This window comes from Perissodus microlepis, chromosome 8 (assembly GCF_051167445.1).
Source record: "Perissodus microlepis isolate ML-2025 ecotype Zambia chromosome 8, ASM5116744v1, whole genome shotgun sequence".
Taxonomy (NCBI): Eukaryota; Metazoa; Chordata; class Actinopteri; order Cichliformes; family Cichlidae; genus Perissodus; species Perissodus microlepis.
In genome coordinates this window covers 878,450-892,937 of record NC_140468.1, presented here as the reverse complement: position 1 = coordinate 892,937, position 14,488 = coordinate 878,450, and the positions used below count along the sequence as shown (strand labels likewise).

Below are 14,488 nucleotides of genomic sequence, written 5' to 3'. Positions count from 1 at the left end.
TTTCTGAAAGGGCTGACAGCTATTCTTAATTTCAAATATGACGGTTGATTTCTTTAACACACTTGTTCATTTGTTACTGGCTTCGATAACTTATTTCTATATTTCTGAAATATAGAAAACTCCAAACTCGACAGTCACTAAACAAAACCAGGAACAACAAAAAGCAGCGTCGTGTGACTTTATTTGTTAAAAAGAAACACTATAGTGATCTCGCGAGATTCTATATGAAGGCAACAACGATTCTGTGACGTTACTTCGTATACGTTCTCTGATTGGTCGTACTGTTCTAGTTTAAAAAGTAAACCGCGGAGAGGACAGCGCAGCAAGGCCGACAGGCAGTGATTGTTTCTCATGTTTGCGGTAGTAAATAGAGTGTGTGTGAAATAAAATATACGACACGTGAGTTCGAGTTTCATACAATATCGCTTTAATTCGTAATCCTGTTATTTAAAACGAAGTTCCGCTTTGCTGAAGTCGTAAAAACGCGTAGATGAGGTGGCTAATGCTAACAACAAAGCTAGCGGAGTGTAAAAACGGTGTTTGTTTACCTTCTGTTTGCTGTTGTTTCTTTGTGTTTGTTTGCTGTGATTGGTCAAAGCTGTGATTTACTCTGAGCTGTGTTTGTGAGACTGTGGTGGCCAGTTTTAGTCAGGCTGTTTACACTCCAGTAGTTTGTATTGGGGCAGTGCTGGAGTCAGGCCGAACTCCATTATCATTTCTGGGAAATTAAAACTCTCGTTTGAATCTCAGTCGCACAGAAGCCGGCTGATCATGGGAGACATGTTTAAAGGCAGAACCTCATCCAGCTGGTAAAATCGGCGCAGATTAAAGCTCTATTAGGCACTCAGCGGGGGTCTAGGCTGCCTGTGAGCTGTAGGTAAAACTCCCCGCGGGGAGACTTTGATAAAACGGTGGTTGATTGGACTGATGTGTTTGCAGAGAGAATGGATTCCAGTTTAGCTGGAAGGCCGGAGAGAGTGGGACCAGTGGAAGTGGGGGACATAAAGAAGGACCTGCTGGCTGAGTTTTCTGCCATGCCAACACAGGTAGGTCCACCACGGTCTGCCCTGACCTCGGACAGGCTGTAGTACATCACGGACCCATCCATGGGACTTGCAGAGCAACGTCACACTGTGCTGTTGTTCCTGCGCATGTTTAAATCAGAGTTTCTTCCTTTGAACCACATACACAGAGAGATCCACAAACACCACAAACTGTCTTCCACACAACGAAGATCTCTGTGGTCCTTTTATGTTTGAAGCCCACTGATGTGTGTAGGGTTGATTCAAAGCATCAGTACAGTCACCATTTTCTTCCAGTTTGCTGTGAAATCAGAACCATCTTCTTTGTTTTTTGTTTATTGGTTTCCAGGAAACTTCCCATTAAAAGCATCCAGTGTGTTCATCCTCCATGCACACACATGCACATCTGTATCTGCTGTTTCCTGTAACATGCTGTCGCTGTCTGATGGTTACCTGTTCTAGAGTTGGATGCAGGTCATGTAACTGATGCTGCTCTCTCTGCAGGACGACGCTCAGGAGCAGTCAGAGAACCTGCAGGTTTACCTGAGGGTTCGACCCTTTACTGCAGCCGAGAGCGGCAGCGGAGAGGCACAGGTGACACACACACACACACACACACACACACACACACACACACACACACACCGCAGTGTTTTACAGGGATTCACTATTCCAGCTTTCTCCTGCTCTGGGTGTCTACAGCAGAGATCAATGGATCGATACCAGTTCTGTATTCCTCACCGAGGAGCATGCTGGATGTCATTCAGTTAAAAACAGAGGACTGATGTGAAACACAGGTGAAGCTGGCAGGAACCAAACTTCCATTCAGTCCACGCTCAGCAAAGCTTCACTAAACACAAATATTAAGGAGGATAAGGCAGAAACTTCTTCCTCACATAACGTTTACACGCAGAGGGAAACTTTCTTATTCCTGATTCCATCATCGGTTATGGATCAGATCTGTCACACGCACACCGCCACGTCTTTGTGACCTGCTCACAGACCTGGACTGTTCACAGTCTGTAGGCCTGAATGAGCAGCGCAGGTGTGTTTTCCTCTGTAGGACTGTGTGACCATCGAGGGGCCGGACACTGTGGTCCTCAAGCCTCCCAGGAGCTGCCAGTCAAACCGACAGAGCGACAAGTCCCTCCCACAAACGGCCCAGAGGTTCACCTTCACGCAGGTACGTGTCACCTGACCGGAGCTGTGCACACCCGTCCCACTTGCTTCACGCTGTTGTTGCCGTGGTGCCTTCAGGTGTGCTGTTTCTGTCGTGGTTGTATTTCAGGTGTTCGGTCCGGAGGCGAGTCAGAGGAAGGTGTTCGAGGGCTCCGTTCGGGGTTTGGTCCGAGACGTTCTGCAGGGGGGAAACTGTCTGGTTTTCACGTACGGAGTCACCAACGCCGGGAAGACCTTCACCTTCCTCGGTCAGAGCGCCGCCCCCTCCTGTCTGCCATCACCCGCCTCTCTGCCCGACTCTGACTAACTGTCCATCTGTCGCTCAGGTCCAGACCACGACTCGGGTCTGCTGCCCAGGTCTCTGTCGGTCATCTTCAACAGCATCGAAGGCCGCCTGTACGGCCGCCTCGACCTGAAGCCTCAGCGCTGCCGAGACTTCAGCAGACTGACTCCAGACCAGCAGGCGGCCGAGAGCAGCAGCAAAAGGAACCTGCTGAGGATGCTAAAGGAGGTGAGGCGGGCGACGGGGAGCGTCGCAGCATGTTGTGAGCGCGTGAGGTGAGCTGAGCTGTCTCTGCTTCCTCTCCACAGAGCGACCGAAGCGCGACAACTGGAAGGTCGGCGTTCCTCGAAGGTCAGTGACTCTGATTTAATCAGGATGGGACTAAAAGCTGGAGAAACGCCGAGCTTATGATCTTTGAAGGTGGTGTTAGGCGTGATCACTGATCTGTGAAGATAAACTGCAGGAGTTGAGTGTGTGGGTTATTAATGTCACCTCACACTGATTTACTCTGATGAAACAAACAGTGTCTCAGTCCAACAACAGATGGACTCATTTGCAGATCCTGGCTGAGAGGTTGATGTTTGAAGCTTTCCTCAAACAGTTTTTCTATAAATAAAATTGTGAATTATTAAAGAAAAGAAAACAAACGGACGTCTGATTAACTGTAAACTTTAAAACGAGCTGTGTGTGTGTGTGCGCGCGTGTGTGTGCAGGCTCGTCTCTGAGCAGTGACAGCAGTGTGAACAGCGTCTCAGAGGCCGACAGCTTCTGTTTGGACGTCGACTCAAACGTCCGTTTCTCCGTCTGGGTTTCCTTCTGTGAGATTTACAACGAGAACATCCACGACCTTCTCGAACAGGTGACACACACACACACACACAGAGTGGGTGTGTGTGATCCCAGTACACGAACACATTCATGTTTTGTTTGCACATTTTCATCCTGAGCCTCTTTAAGTAAACCATTAAAACATTATTTTAAATTTTAGATTTTACCATTAAAACAGGAAATGACAACAATAACAGTAAATCCATGAAAACCAAACACACACTGCAGACTGGACACGTCTGGAATGTACACACAATAAACCAACAAATGACCCAGGGTACATTAAAGAGGAAAAACATGGATCCTTGCAGACATGCTGCTCTGACCTCACCGGCGGCCTTGATGATCTTGGCTGTGATTGGCTGAACCCATCACTAACTGTTTTTCCTCAGTTTTATTTTGTACAGCTGAAGCTCTGCCTCACTGAGACTTTAACTTGTAATTACTGAGCGCCTGCAGCACGTGCTCAGTCCTGTTATTGGTTGGTAACGGGTCAGCTGATCCTTATAAAGCCAGAGAACAAAAAGAAGTGCAGGCAGAAGAAACCAGGCTCCACCACCAGGTGGAGCCTTCTTCTTTCTTGTTGGGATGTCCCCTTCAGTGAAGGTGTTGACATGGGCTGTATCCCAATTCAGGGTCTGCAGCCTTAACGGTCCTCAAGGGCCGCGTACTCAAAGACCGCTAAGGCCGGAAGTGCGAGGCTCGTGAAATGGGCGGTCTAGCCTCCGTCGTGCTGCCCAGGTTGCCTAGCAACCATGATGCTAACAGCTGGAAACGTGTCATACAGCTTTGTTTGACAGAAATGAAGGAGAAAATCTTTTGTTCATTTGTTTGTTTCTTTCTACATGAGCTTTGATCATTCTCTGTAAGATTAAGCTCAGCTATTGAACGGCGTATGTTTTAAAGTAAAGGCTTTAAAACCAAGTTAGTACAAACGTCACTGATGTCACATAACTTTGCCGACATGTGGCCAACAGGAATGTTTTCATGTTCTTCGTTAGTAAACATTTGCACATAAATAAGTGACATCATATTCAGTACTTAAAGTTTACTCTTCGGGCGCCCCTCATCCGCCGTTATTTTTTGGCAAAATTATCCACACCCACCGCCGCGCTATGCATTCTGGGATATGTTGGGCCACGAAGTCTACACCGCCACATCCTTAAAATTCAGTGACATGAAGGACGCATTTGAGGGCCGCATTTCGAGCAGCCTTTGAATTGGGACAGCCTTCGTCGCGTCGCGGTGACGTAATCGGCCTTAAAATGCGGCCTTTAAGGCTGCAGACCCTGAATTGGGATACAGCCATGGACACCGGGCATCAACGGTGTTCAGCAGTCACGACCTCTGACCTGTAGGTTCTCATCCCCGAGGGCTGGTTTCTTCTGCCTGCACTTCTTTTTGTTCTCTGGTTTTATAAGGATCAGCTGACCCGCTACCAACCAATAACAGGACTGAGCACGTGGTGCAGGCGCTCACACACACAGTCACACACACACACAGTCACACACACACACGTTTCAGTTTTCTCTGAGCATGGCTGCCTTACTCTTTATTCCCTCAGTCTACAGCTGCTTTTACTGCATGTGTGTCAATGTCTGTGGTGTCGGTGCAGCTGCAGGGGGCGCTGTGCCTCCTGTGACCATGTGACTGACTGTGTGATGTTCAGGTTCCCGGCGGCCAGCAGAGGAGGACGGTCCTGCGTCTGTCTCAGGACGTGAAAGGAAACTCATTCATCAAAGGTAACGTTCGCTCTCACAGACGATCCGAGGGTCGGAGTTCGTTTAGTCCGCCTCACGTCCCGCCCAGCTATGGCCACGCCCACTGAAACCACTGCAATATGTGAGCCACACACAGGAAGTACTTTAAATCCATGACTGTCGGTGGGCACGACAGATTATTATATTGAAATCAAACCTGTTACACGGATAAGACAGAGCTGAGTCGCTGATCATTAATATTAATGATTAACCGTGTTTGATGAATCCATTGTTTCTCACACCGGCTGCTCTATTCCTCGCAAACGATCTCTGCGCTTTTATTTTGAAGTTCCTGCTAGGAGCTGAAAATAAATAAGTTGATTGTGACACTGTAGGTTACCGTGACGATGATAACCTGCCGTGGTCGACACGAGATATTCACCATCACGAATACTCGCGTGGCCGAGTGCGCTTGTTGTCATGGTGTTTCTAAATCAAAGCAGCCGGCTGCAAGGCGCTGAGGCTCGCCGCGCCGTTTAATGACTGTGTTTGCGATGTCCCTCAGACCTGCGTTGGGTCCAGGTGAGCAGTTCGGAGGAGGCGTACAGAGTGATGAAGATCGGGAAGAGGAACCAGAGTTTCTCCTCCACCCGCCTGAACCAGCTGTCCAGCAGGAGGTCAGCAGCAGACACCGTCGTCCTGTTTCCACCTGCGGTTGTTTAGCTTCAGTAACGCCCACTCTGTGTTCTGCAGCCACAGCATCTTCTCCATCAGGATCCTGCGCGTGGATGACGTCGGCGTTCCCAGAGTCCTCGGCATCAGCGAGTAAGTCGGGCTCACAGTTCTGCAATGAGTGTGCGGCGGAGGCGGGGCGTGCAGGTGATACTTCTACAGGGAGTGCAGAATTATTAGGCAAATGAGTATTTTGTCCACATCATCCTCTTCATGCATGTTGTCTTACTCCAAGCTGTATAGGCTCGAAAGCCTACTACCAATTAAGCATATTAGGTGATGTGCATCTCTGTAATGAGAAGGGGTGTGGTCTAATGACATCAACACCCTATATCAGGTGTGCCTAATTATTAGGCAACTTCCTTTCCTTTGGCAAAATGGGTCAAAAGAAGGACTTGACAGGCTCAGAAAAGTCAAAAATAGTGAGATATCTTGCAGAGGGATGCAGCAGTCTCAAAATTGCAAAGCTTCTGAAGCGTGATCATCGAACAATCAAGCGTTTCATTCAAAATAGTCAACAGGGTCGCAAGAAGCGTGTGGAAAAACCAAGGCGCAAAATAACTGCCCATGAACTGAGAAAAGTCAAGCGTGCAGCTGCCAAGATGCCACTTGCCACCAGTTTGGCCATATTTCAGAGCTGCAACATCACTGGAGTGCCCAAAAGCACAAGGTGTGCAATACTCAGAGACATGGCCAAGGTAAGAAAGGCTGAAAGACGACCACCACTGAACAAGACACACAAGCTGAAACGTCAAGACTGGGCCAAGAAATATCTCAAGACTGATTTTTCTAAGGTTTTATGGACTGATGAAATGAGAGTGAGTCTTGATGGGCCAGATGGATGGGCCCGTGGCTGGATTGGTAAAGGCAGAGAGCTCCAGTCCGACTCAGACGCCAGCAAGGTGGAGGTGGAGTACTGGTTTGGGCTGGTATCATCAAAGATGAGCTTGTGGGGCCTTTTCGGGTTGAGGATGGAGTCAAGCTCAACTCCCAGTCCTACTGCCAGTTTCTGGAAGACACCTTCTTCAAGCAGTGGTACAGGAAGAAGTCTGCATCCTTCAAGAAAAACATGATTTTCATGCAGGACAATGCTCCATCACACGCGTCCAAGTACTCCACAGCGTGGCTGGCAAGAAAGGGTATAAAAGAAGAAAAACTAATGACATGGCCTCCTTGTTCCCCTGATCTGAACCCCATTGAGAACCTGTGGTCCATCATCAAATGTGAGATTTACAAGGAGGGAAAACAGTACACCTCTCTGAACAGTGTCTGGGAGGCTGTGGTTGCTGCTGCACGCAATGTTGATGGTGAACAGATCAAAACACTGACAGAATCCATGGATGGCAGGCTTTTGAGTGTCCTTGCAAAGAAAGGTGGCTATATTGGTCGCTGATTTGTTTTTGTTTTGTTTTTGAATGTCAGAAATGTATATTTGTGAATGTGGAGATGTTATATTGGTGTCACTGGTAAAAATAAACAATTGAAATGGGTATATATTTGTTTTTGGTTAAGTTGCCTAATAATTATGCACAGTAATAGTCACCTGCACACACAGATATCCCCCTAAAATAGCTAAAACTAAAAACAAACTAAAAACTACTCCAAAAACATTCAGCTTTGATATTAATGAGTTTTTTGGGTTCATTGAGAACATGGTTGTTGTTCAATAATAACATTATTCCTCAAAAATACAACTTGCCTAATAATTCTGCACTCCCTGTATATGTGTGTTCAGACTCGCGCTGTGCGATCTGGCCGGGTCGGAGAGGTGCTCGCGGACGCACAACACCGGCGAGAGGCTGAAGGAGGCAGGGAACATCAACAGCTCGCTGCTCACGCTTGGAAAGTGCATCCACGCCATGAGGCTCAACCAGAACGCCAAGTAAGAGTCACACTGAGGTTTAGTTTGTGCACGGAGGGTCGGGACGAGCCCGCGCGTCCTCATCGGAAGAAATGATTTACTGTGATGACGTCATGTTTCTCATCCTGACTAAACCCGTCGTTTTACTCTGATCTAAATAATTTCATTATTGTAGACGAGGAACGTGACGGCAAAGAGCACGTTTGAGTTTGTAAGAACGGCTCTGATGGAGGGCCGTCATCAGCCCGACACTGTTATCTCCTCGCCACGCTCCCATCAAAGCAACTTTACTTATTGTCACGTTGTTGTTTGTGACATCATCCCGTCAGAACTATGACACCTGTGTCCTCGCTGCAGGTTTCAGCACCACATTCCCTTCAGGGAGTCCAAGCTCACACACTTCCTGCAGTTCTTCTTCTGTGGTGCCGGGCGGGTCTGCATGGTGGTCAACATCAACCAGAACTCGTCGTGCTTCGACGAGACGCTCAACGTGCTCAAGTTCTCGGCGCTGGCTCAGAAGGTCAGTGAGCGTGTCAGACTTCCTGTTTCCATCGTGAGACCTGCTGGAAACGTGTGGTTAAGGACTGTTGACACATTCCCACCTGGGCGCAGGTGGTGGTGCTGAACTCGAGGCCGACGGTCCCCGACGGTCCCGGTTCCTCCCAGAGGTCGGCCATGGAGCTGTCGCTGATCATCGACGAGGCAGACTGCCGCAGAAACGTGGCAGGGAGGGGCAGAAAGAGCTCGCTGGTCGCCTGGGAGACGAGCCTGGAGGACGTGCTGGAGGACGAAGATGGCGAAGAGGGTGAGGAAGATGGGGAGGAGGAGAGCATGATGGAGGGAACGGTCCTGGAGGCAGGAGGCGAGAATGAGGAGGAGTGGGACGTGACGATGGAGGAGGAAGAGAAGGTAACGATGCTGAACCTGCTGATGTCATCACTGATGTTAGTTTTCAGCCGCTTTCATTAAAACGTCAACGACGGCGTGCACATCCTGATGTTTATAATGCCACCAGGAGTCCTTGCGCTTCAGTCAGTAACGTCTCCCCTACAAGGGAGGAGGGGCTTAAAACCGGTGTGTTGTTTGCTGATGTGCGTGTTTCAGCAGGAGGGCAGGGAGGCGGCGCTGCGTCTCGTTCTCGAGGCTCAGGTCAGAGAAGAAGTCAGCGCTGAGTTCATGGAGCTCTTTAAAAAGATGGAGAAGGACTACAGGTGAGTGCAGGCCTGCCGTCATGTGACCGGTGCTGCGATCATGTGACGTTTTAACGGCAGGTTTGTCCACGTGTCTGTCAGCGACCGCCTGGAGAAGGAGCGGGAGATCCTGGAGGAGCGGGCGGAGAAGAGGGTGGAGATCCTGAAGAACCTCGTCAGTAAGACGGTCGACCTGTCTGCTCTTAGCACGGACAGCAACAAGGTGACACAGACACACACAGGAATACACACAGACACACACACACAGGCAGGATCCATTACTCAGTATTGATCGTGATCGACTGTTAGGAGGAGCAGGTGGTGCTGCTGGAGGGAATCATCAGCTCCATGAGTCAAGACCTGGAGAAGATCAGAGAGGACGCTCAGAGTGTCCACCGCTGTCTGACCGAGCACACACACAGCACAGGTACCACACACACACAGCACAGGACCAGGGGGCGGGGTTTAAAGAGGACGCCAGCAGGTGAAATTAGTACTTAATGATTAAAGTTGGGTGGAGCCGTCAGGCCTCCATCTTTAATCATTAGTTGTTCTTAGTCTCTAGCTCTCAGCCCGTCTTTGTCCCGTCTTCCTCCCTGGTTCTGCTTCTGGTTTCTTCCTGTTTAACGGGACTTTTTCCGTCCCACTGTCGCCACAGCGCGTGCTCATAGGCGGTCATGTGACTATTGTAGCGTGTTCGCCGTGCAGTGTAAAACAGCCCTCGCTGTTTGTTAAAGACAGTTGTCTGTCTAAGTGTCTGAAGAGTCGCCGAGGAGTCGCGGCCCTTTGACTGTAACGTGCACACACACGTGCACACTTCTCGCTGAGGTCACTCTGATTTGTCCCTGCAGAGCTGGAGGCGCTGCGACTGGATAACCAGCAGTCACGTGACCAACTGCAAGAAGCCGAGAAGGTACCTCCGAGCGTCCTCCTCCTGTGGTGTCCTGGCTCCTGCTCTCACTCGGCTCTGCTCCACTAACTCTTCTCCTCGTGTTCTCCTCCAGCGTCTGCAGCAGCAGCAGCAGGAGGTGTCGAAACTGATGGAGTTGTGTCGGCAGAAGGACGGCGCCCTTTCCGGGCTCCAGGCAGCCATGGACGATGCCGTGGAGGACGCCACCCGAGACGTGAGTGGGCTCTGTTCGTGGTTTCCAGGTTCGATTCCCACTGAGGCCTAACGCGGTGTTCTTTCGTGCAGAAGCAGCTGGTGGAGTCAATACGGTCGCAGCTGCTGGAGCTTCAGCAGACCTGCGGCTGCACGAGGAGAGGACAGGAGGAGGAGAGGAGCAGGAAACATCAGCGTGACTCTGTGGAGGATGAGAAGCAGCGAGGAGCAAACAGGAGAGGTGAGGGGAGAGGAGGAGGAGGGGGGAAACATGGAGCGCTTGTGCTGAACCTTCATGCTCCTATCATCATGTTCCTCCTCAGTGGTCCTGGAGGAGGAGATCTGGAGGCTGCAGGAGGAAAATGACAGAAAGAACGAGGCCATCGTGGAGCTCAGAGGGAGGGAGGAGGAGCTGCAGCAAGAGAAGGCAAGGCTGGAGGAGGAGCTGAGGAGCCGGGTGGCGGAGGTGGAGGGGCTGAAAAAGGAGCAGGTGCTGCTGGAGGAGCAGCTGCTGGCACTCAAAAGTATGTAGACAGGAACATCAGCATATGCAGCACACACGTCCACATACTTTTGTTCATCACAGAGAAACACTGAACTTATCTCACTTTGTCTCCTCTCCTGACTCCTCCCCTTTCTGTCCTGCTGTAGACCTGGACGGGTGTCCAAACTGTGACACTGTGTTGGTGTCTCTGGAGGCGGAGCAGAGGGAGGCGTCCAGACTGCAGAAGGAGAACAAAGCTCTGGTGAACGGGATCTTCCAGCTGCAGACGGAGGTCTTCTGCTTCTTCTTCTTCTCCTTTTCCTCCTTCTTTTTCTGCTGCTTCTTCTTCTGCTGACGGTCTTTGCATCCCTCCAGGTGACCAGCCTGCAGGTGCAGCTCAAACAGCAGACTGACAGGTCCGACAGCCTATCAGAGCAGTTCAAAGCCACAAAGACCCGCCTCCACAACCTGGAGCACCAGTCAGAGGAGAAGAACAACTCCGTCAGCAGTCTGACACAGGAACTGGAGCGCCTTCGACAGGAAGTGAAGGTTCTCTTTTTTTTTTTTGTGAAAGCCGGTTGGCTGATCCTGGATCGTGTTCATGATGACTCACTGGCTGATGTTTTCAGGAGGAGGAGGGGCAGAGCAGCAGCGTTTTCCACGCCGCCATGGAGGAGCTGAAGAAGGAGAGCGAGGCGGCGCTCCAGCGCTCGGCTCAGAAATCCCAACAGATCGAAGAGCTGCAGACAGACAAGCGGCGGCTGGAGGCGGAGCTTACGCTCAGGTGATCGATATTGCCACCAATCAGGTTTTATCGATCCATAAACAGAGGTTAAAACTCGTCTTCTCCTCCTGCAGTGAGAACAGGTGCGCTGAGCTCAGAGAGGAGCTGGCCAATCAGAGAGCAGAATTCTCCCACCAGCTGGAGAGCCTGAGGGCGGAGCTCGATTCAGAAGGCGACGCCCTACAAGCAGCATTTCAGGACAGCGAGGAAAGGAGGAGGCAGCGGGAGATGGAGGTGGGAGGTAAGTAACCAATCAGATGAGCCGAAGGGGACGGTCAGCTGGCTGCTGCTCTCAGCTGATTGGCTGATGATGTTGTTTGTGTATCAGAGCTGCAGCGAGTCTTGGATGAGAAGGAGAAACGTCTGGAAGAAAGCCGCCAACAGGTGGAGACGCTCAGTCGAGGTAACGCGCTCTCTGATTGGTTACCTGAAAACTGTTTCCTGTTAACGCGCACGTCAGGGCACACGGTGTGTGTGTGTCTGTCTATGTGTGTGCGTGTGTCTGTCTATGTGTGTGCGTGTGTCTGTCTCTGTGTGTGTGTCTGTGCGTGTGTCTGTGCGTGTGTCTGTGTGTGTGTCTGTGTGTGTCTGTCTGTGTGTCTGTGCGTGTCTGTCTGTGTGTCTGTCTGTGCGCGTGTGTGTGTCTGTGTGTCTGTCTGTGCGTGTGCGCGTGTGTGTGCGCGCGTGTGTGTGCCTGTCTGTGCGTGTGTGTGTCTGTGTCTGTGCGTCTGTGTCTGTCTGTGTGTGTGTCTGTCTGTGTGTGTGTCTGTCTGTGCGTCTGTCTGTGCGTGTGTGTCTGTGCGTGTGCGTGTGTCTGTCTGTGCGTGTGTGTCTGTGCGTGTGCGTGTGTCTGTCTGTCTGTGTGTCTGTGCGTGTGTCTGTCTGTCTGTGCGTGTGTCTGTCTGTCTGTGCGTGTGTGTCTGTGCGTGTGCGTGTGTCTGTCTGTCTGTGTGTCTGTGCGTCTGTCTGTGCGTGTGTCTGTGCGTGCGTGTGTCTGTGTGTGTGTCTGTGTCTGTCTGTGTGTCTGTGTCTGTGTCTGTCTGTGCGTGTGTGTGTCTGTGTGTGTGTCTGTGTGTGTCTTTGGTTTGATTCCGACCTGTTTTTCCTGTCAGAGCTGCGGAGGAGGGAGGAGGAGAAGGAGAACAGGGCCATGGAGGAGGAGAAGACGCTGCCTCTGGTGGAAGAGCTGAAGAAGGAGATCCAGAAACTGCAGGAGAGGAGACAGGAGGAGGATGGGGGGGGCAAGAGGATGAAGAGTGGGGAGTGTGAGGCAGTGATGAAGCAGAGAGACACTCAGGTAAGTCAGCCTCAAAAAGTACAAGAGAAGAAGAAATGCTGACGGGTTTTCACGAAGGAGCGTTCTGCTTTATGTTTTTACTTTTCTTTCAGGACCTTCGAGACTCTCCTCTTAGGTCCAACATGGCCGCCAGGAAGAAAACTCCCAGAACCACGGGGAGGAAGAGGAAGAGCTGCGAGCTGGAGGTAGGGCGGAGCCTATTTAAGCCTATCGCTGTGGTTGGGTGAATAATTAAGATTTTAACCCGTCACTGCATCCCGGGTTAAAATCACCACGTGTTAGACTTTTATCGTCTTCTGAAGCGCCGCCTCATCTCGCCTCACTGTGCCAGACTGGCAGATTCTCGCCGCCAGCAGCCTTCTCAGCACGGAGGAGTGTAAGGGCGCCAGTATACTCAGTCTATCCGTTATACAGCAGGAAGCCGCCGCAGTATTCTCCTGAACGACAGGTGCCGCCACCAGCATCACCTCAACAAGCTGACACTCCGTTCTTCTTCTTTCCTTTCGTATAAATCTGTCTGCAGCGCTGAAAATCACCAGAGGGTGGAGCCGCCTCCCAGAGTGTGTTTGTTTGTGTGTCTCAGGCGCTCTGACATGTGTGTGCTGTTGTGTTTCAGCATTTGGTGTCCAGTGAAAACAAGAGGAACAAACCGAGGGGAAACGCCCGTTGCGTTCAGGTGAGCCGTCCCAGCCGACAGGTAGATGAACTCACACGTCCTCAGAGCCCTCACCTGAAACCTCCTCCTTCTTCTTCTGTGGTGCAGGAGAGAGGATGCGCTCTGCAGAAGATTGAAGAGGCGATCCACACCTCACCGTGCGTCCTGGGCAGCAAAGGTCAGCCACACCTCGATCACCCAGCGCCAGCAGGGGGCAGCGCTGAGCTGCCACCGTGTCTGACTTTATGTTACAACAGAAAAAAGTTTAGCTGAAGTGTTTCTAACAGGCTCGTCAGGCCCTGCGGCTCCACAGCGAACTCACCGTCCCGTCCTCTCTGCAGATAAAAACACAAGCTCGGTGGAGAAGGAGGCGGTAACCGTGGCAACCAAACCCCGGCGAGGCCGCAGGAAGCTTTACAATATGGACCCGTGGGCGCCGATGGTGGACTCGCCACACACGGTGAGACGGAGTCTGACTCTGAGGCGTGAAGCGGAGTTGGCTGTTTGTTTCTAAATATGAATGCGTCTTTGTTTGTCCCGTCAGACGCCCGGAGCAGCGGAGGAGGGTCGGGAGAGCGACCACAGCATCATGAAGAGGAAGCTACGCTCTCAAACCTGCAGGAAGTGACATCATGATTGATCTTTAATGTACGGCGTTCTTCGTCTGTCATCAGTTTGTTTGTTTGTTTCTTTTTAATGTTTGGACCTTTAAAAAAACAGAAACCCACCAGTTCACCTTTGTGAGGCTTTAAATTTAAGGTGGAATTGTTTAAGGTGGATCTCTGTGACTGCTGTGATGTAAATAAAGGTGAGCTGAATCATGTCCAGGTGAAGCTTCTTTCGGCCGCACTCACGTGAGGTCGTCGACATAAAGACAAAGTAAATGTCTCGGTGACCGGTGTTCGGTCCGTCCCTGCAGCGGGCGGAGGCCGGGGCGCCTCGGTAAGTTTCTGCTCGAGCTCTGAGTCTGTCTGCAGTGACTCAATGGGATTCATGCTGTAAATAAAGTTTTACTGTAGCTTCCTCAGTGTGTGACTTCACTTCCTGTCTGGTGCTGAAATGTGGAGATGTCACATGAACGTTCAGACTCCAGTGTTTGAGGGAGCACCTGAGGCGGCTGTAGCTCAGGAGACGGAGCCGATGGTTGGGAGTTGGATCCCTGCTCCAGTCTGTCCCTGGGCAACACGCTGACCTCTGAGTCGCTGCTGACGTGTTCACGCTGACGTGTCGGGGTGGGCGTGTCAGATAAAGTGGCTTCAGAGGTCTTACCTGAGCCACCTGGGGCTCCTTCAATGACATAACCTCTGCTGGCAGCGAGGACTCGAGGTGAGCCGCAGAATCAGGATGAAGCTGCTGATTCCTCAGCTCAAG

The 14,488-nt window shown here is 51.0% G+C and overlaps 1 protein-coding gene across 3 annotated transcripts; it reads left to right on the top strand.

Moving 5' to 3' along the window:
• The first annotated feature begins 2 nt into the window (after window positions 1-2).
• Window positions 3-13,940, top strand: LOC146380972 (kinesin-like protein KIF20B). Of its 3 annotated transcripts, none has more exons than XM_084936923.1 (32): window positions 3-399; window positions 940-1,046; window positions 1,527-1,616; window positions 2,086-2,205; window positions 2,311-2,449; window positions 2,528-2,712; window positions 2,793-2,835; window positions 3,198-3,343; window positions 4,982-5,054; window positions 5,578-5,689; window positions 5,766-5,837; window positions 7,480-7,626; window positions 7,963-8,125; window positions 8,218-8,514; window positions 8,713-8,816; window positions 8,898-9,018; window positions 9,105-9,222; window positions 9,647-9,708; window positions 9,800-9,919; window positions 9,991-10,138; window positions 10,221-10,421; window positions 10,549-10,673; window positions 10,757-10,930; window positions 11,011-11,165; window positions 11,240-11,406; window positions 11,494-11,568; window positions 12,278-12,462; window positions 12,555-12,647; window positions 13,079-13,138; window positions 13,226-13,295; window positions 13,459-13,577; window positions 13,662-13,940. In XM_084936923.1, the coding sequence occupies exons 2-32, from the start codon at window positions 945-947 to the stop codon at window positions 13,743-13,745; spliced, it is 3,870 nt and encodes a 1,289-aa protein (XP_084793049.1). In that variant the 5' UTR covers window positions 3-399; window positions 940-944; the 3' UTR covers window positions 13,746-13,940. The 3 variants fall into 3 exon arrangements, with proteins under 3 accessions (XP_084793049.1, XP_084793047.1, XP_084793048.1); XM_084936921.1 differs by having other exon boundaries at window positions 8,710-8,816; XM_084936922.1 differs by having other exon boundaries at window positions 3-1,046; window positions 8,710-8,816.
• The last annotated feature ends 548 nt before the right edge of the window (window positions 13,941-14,488 follow it).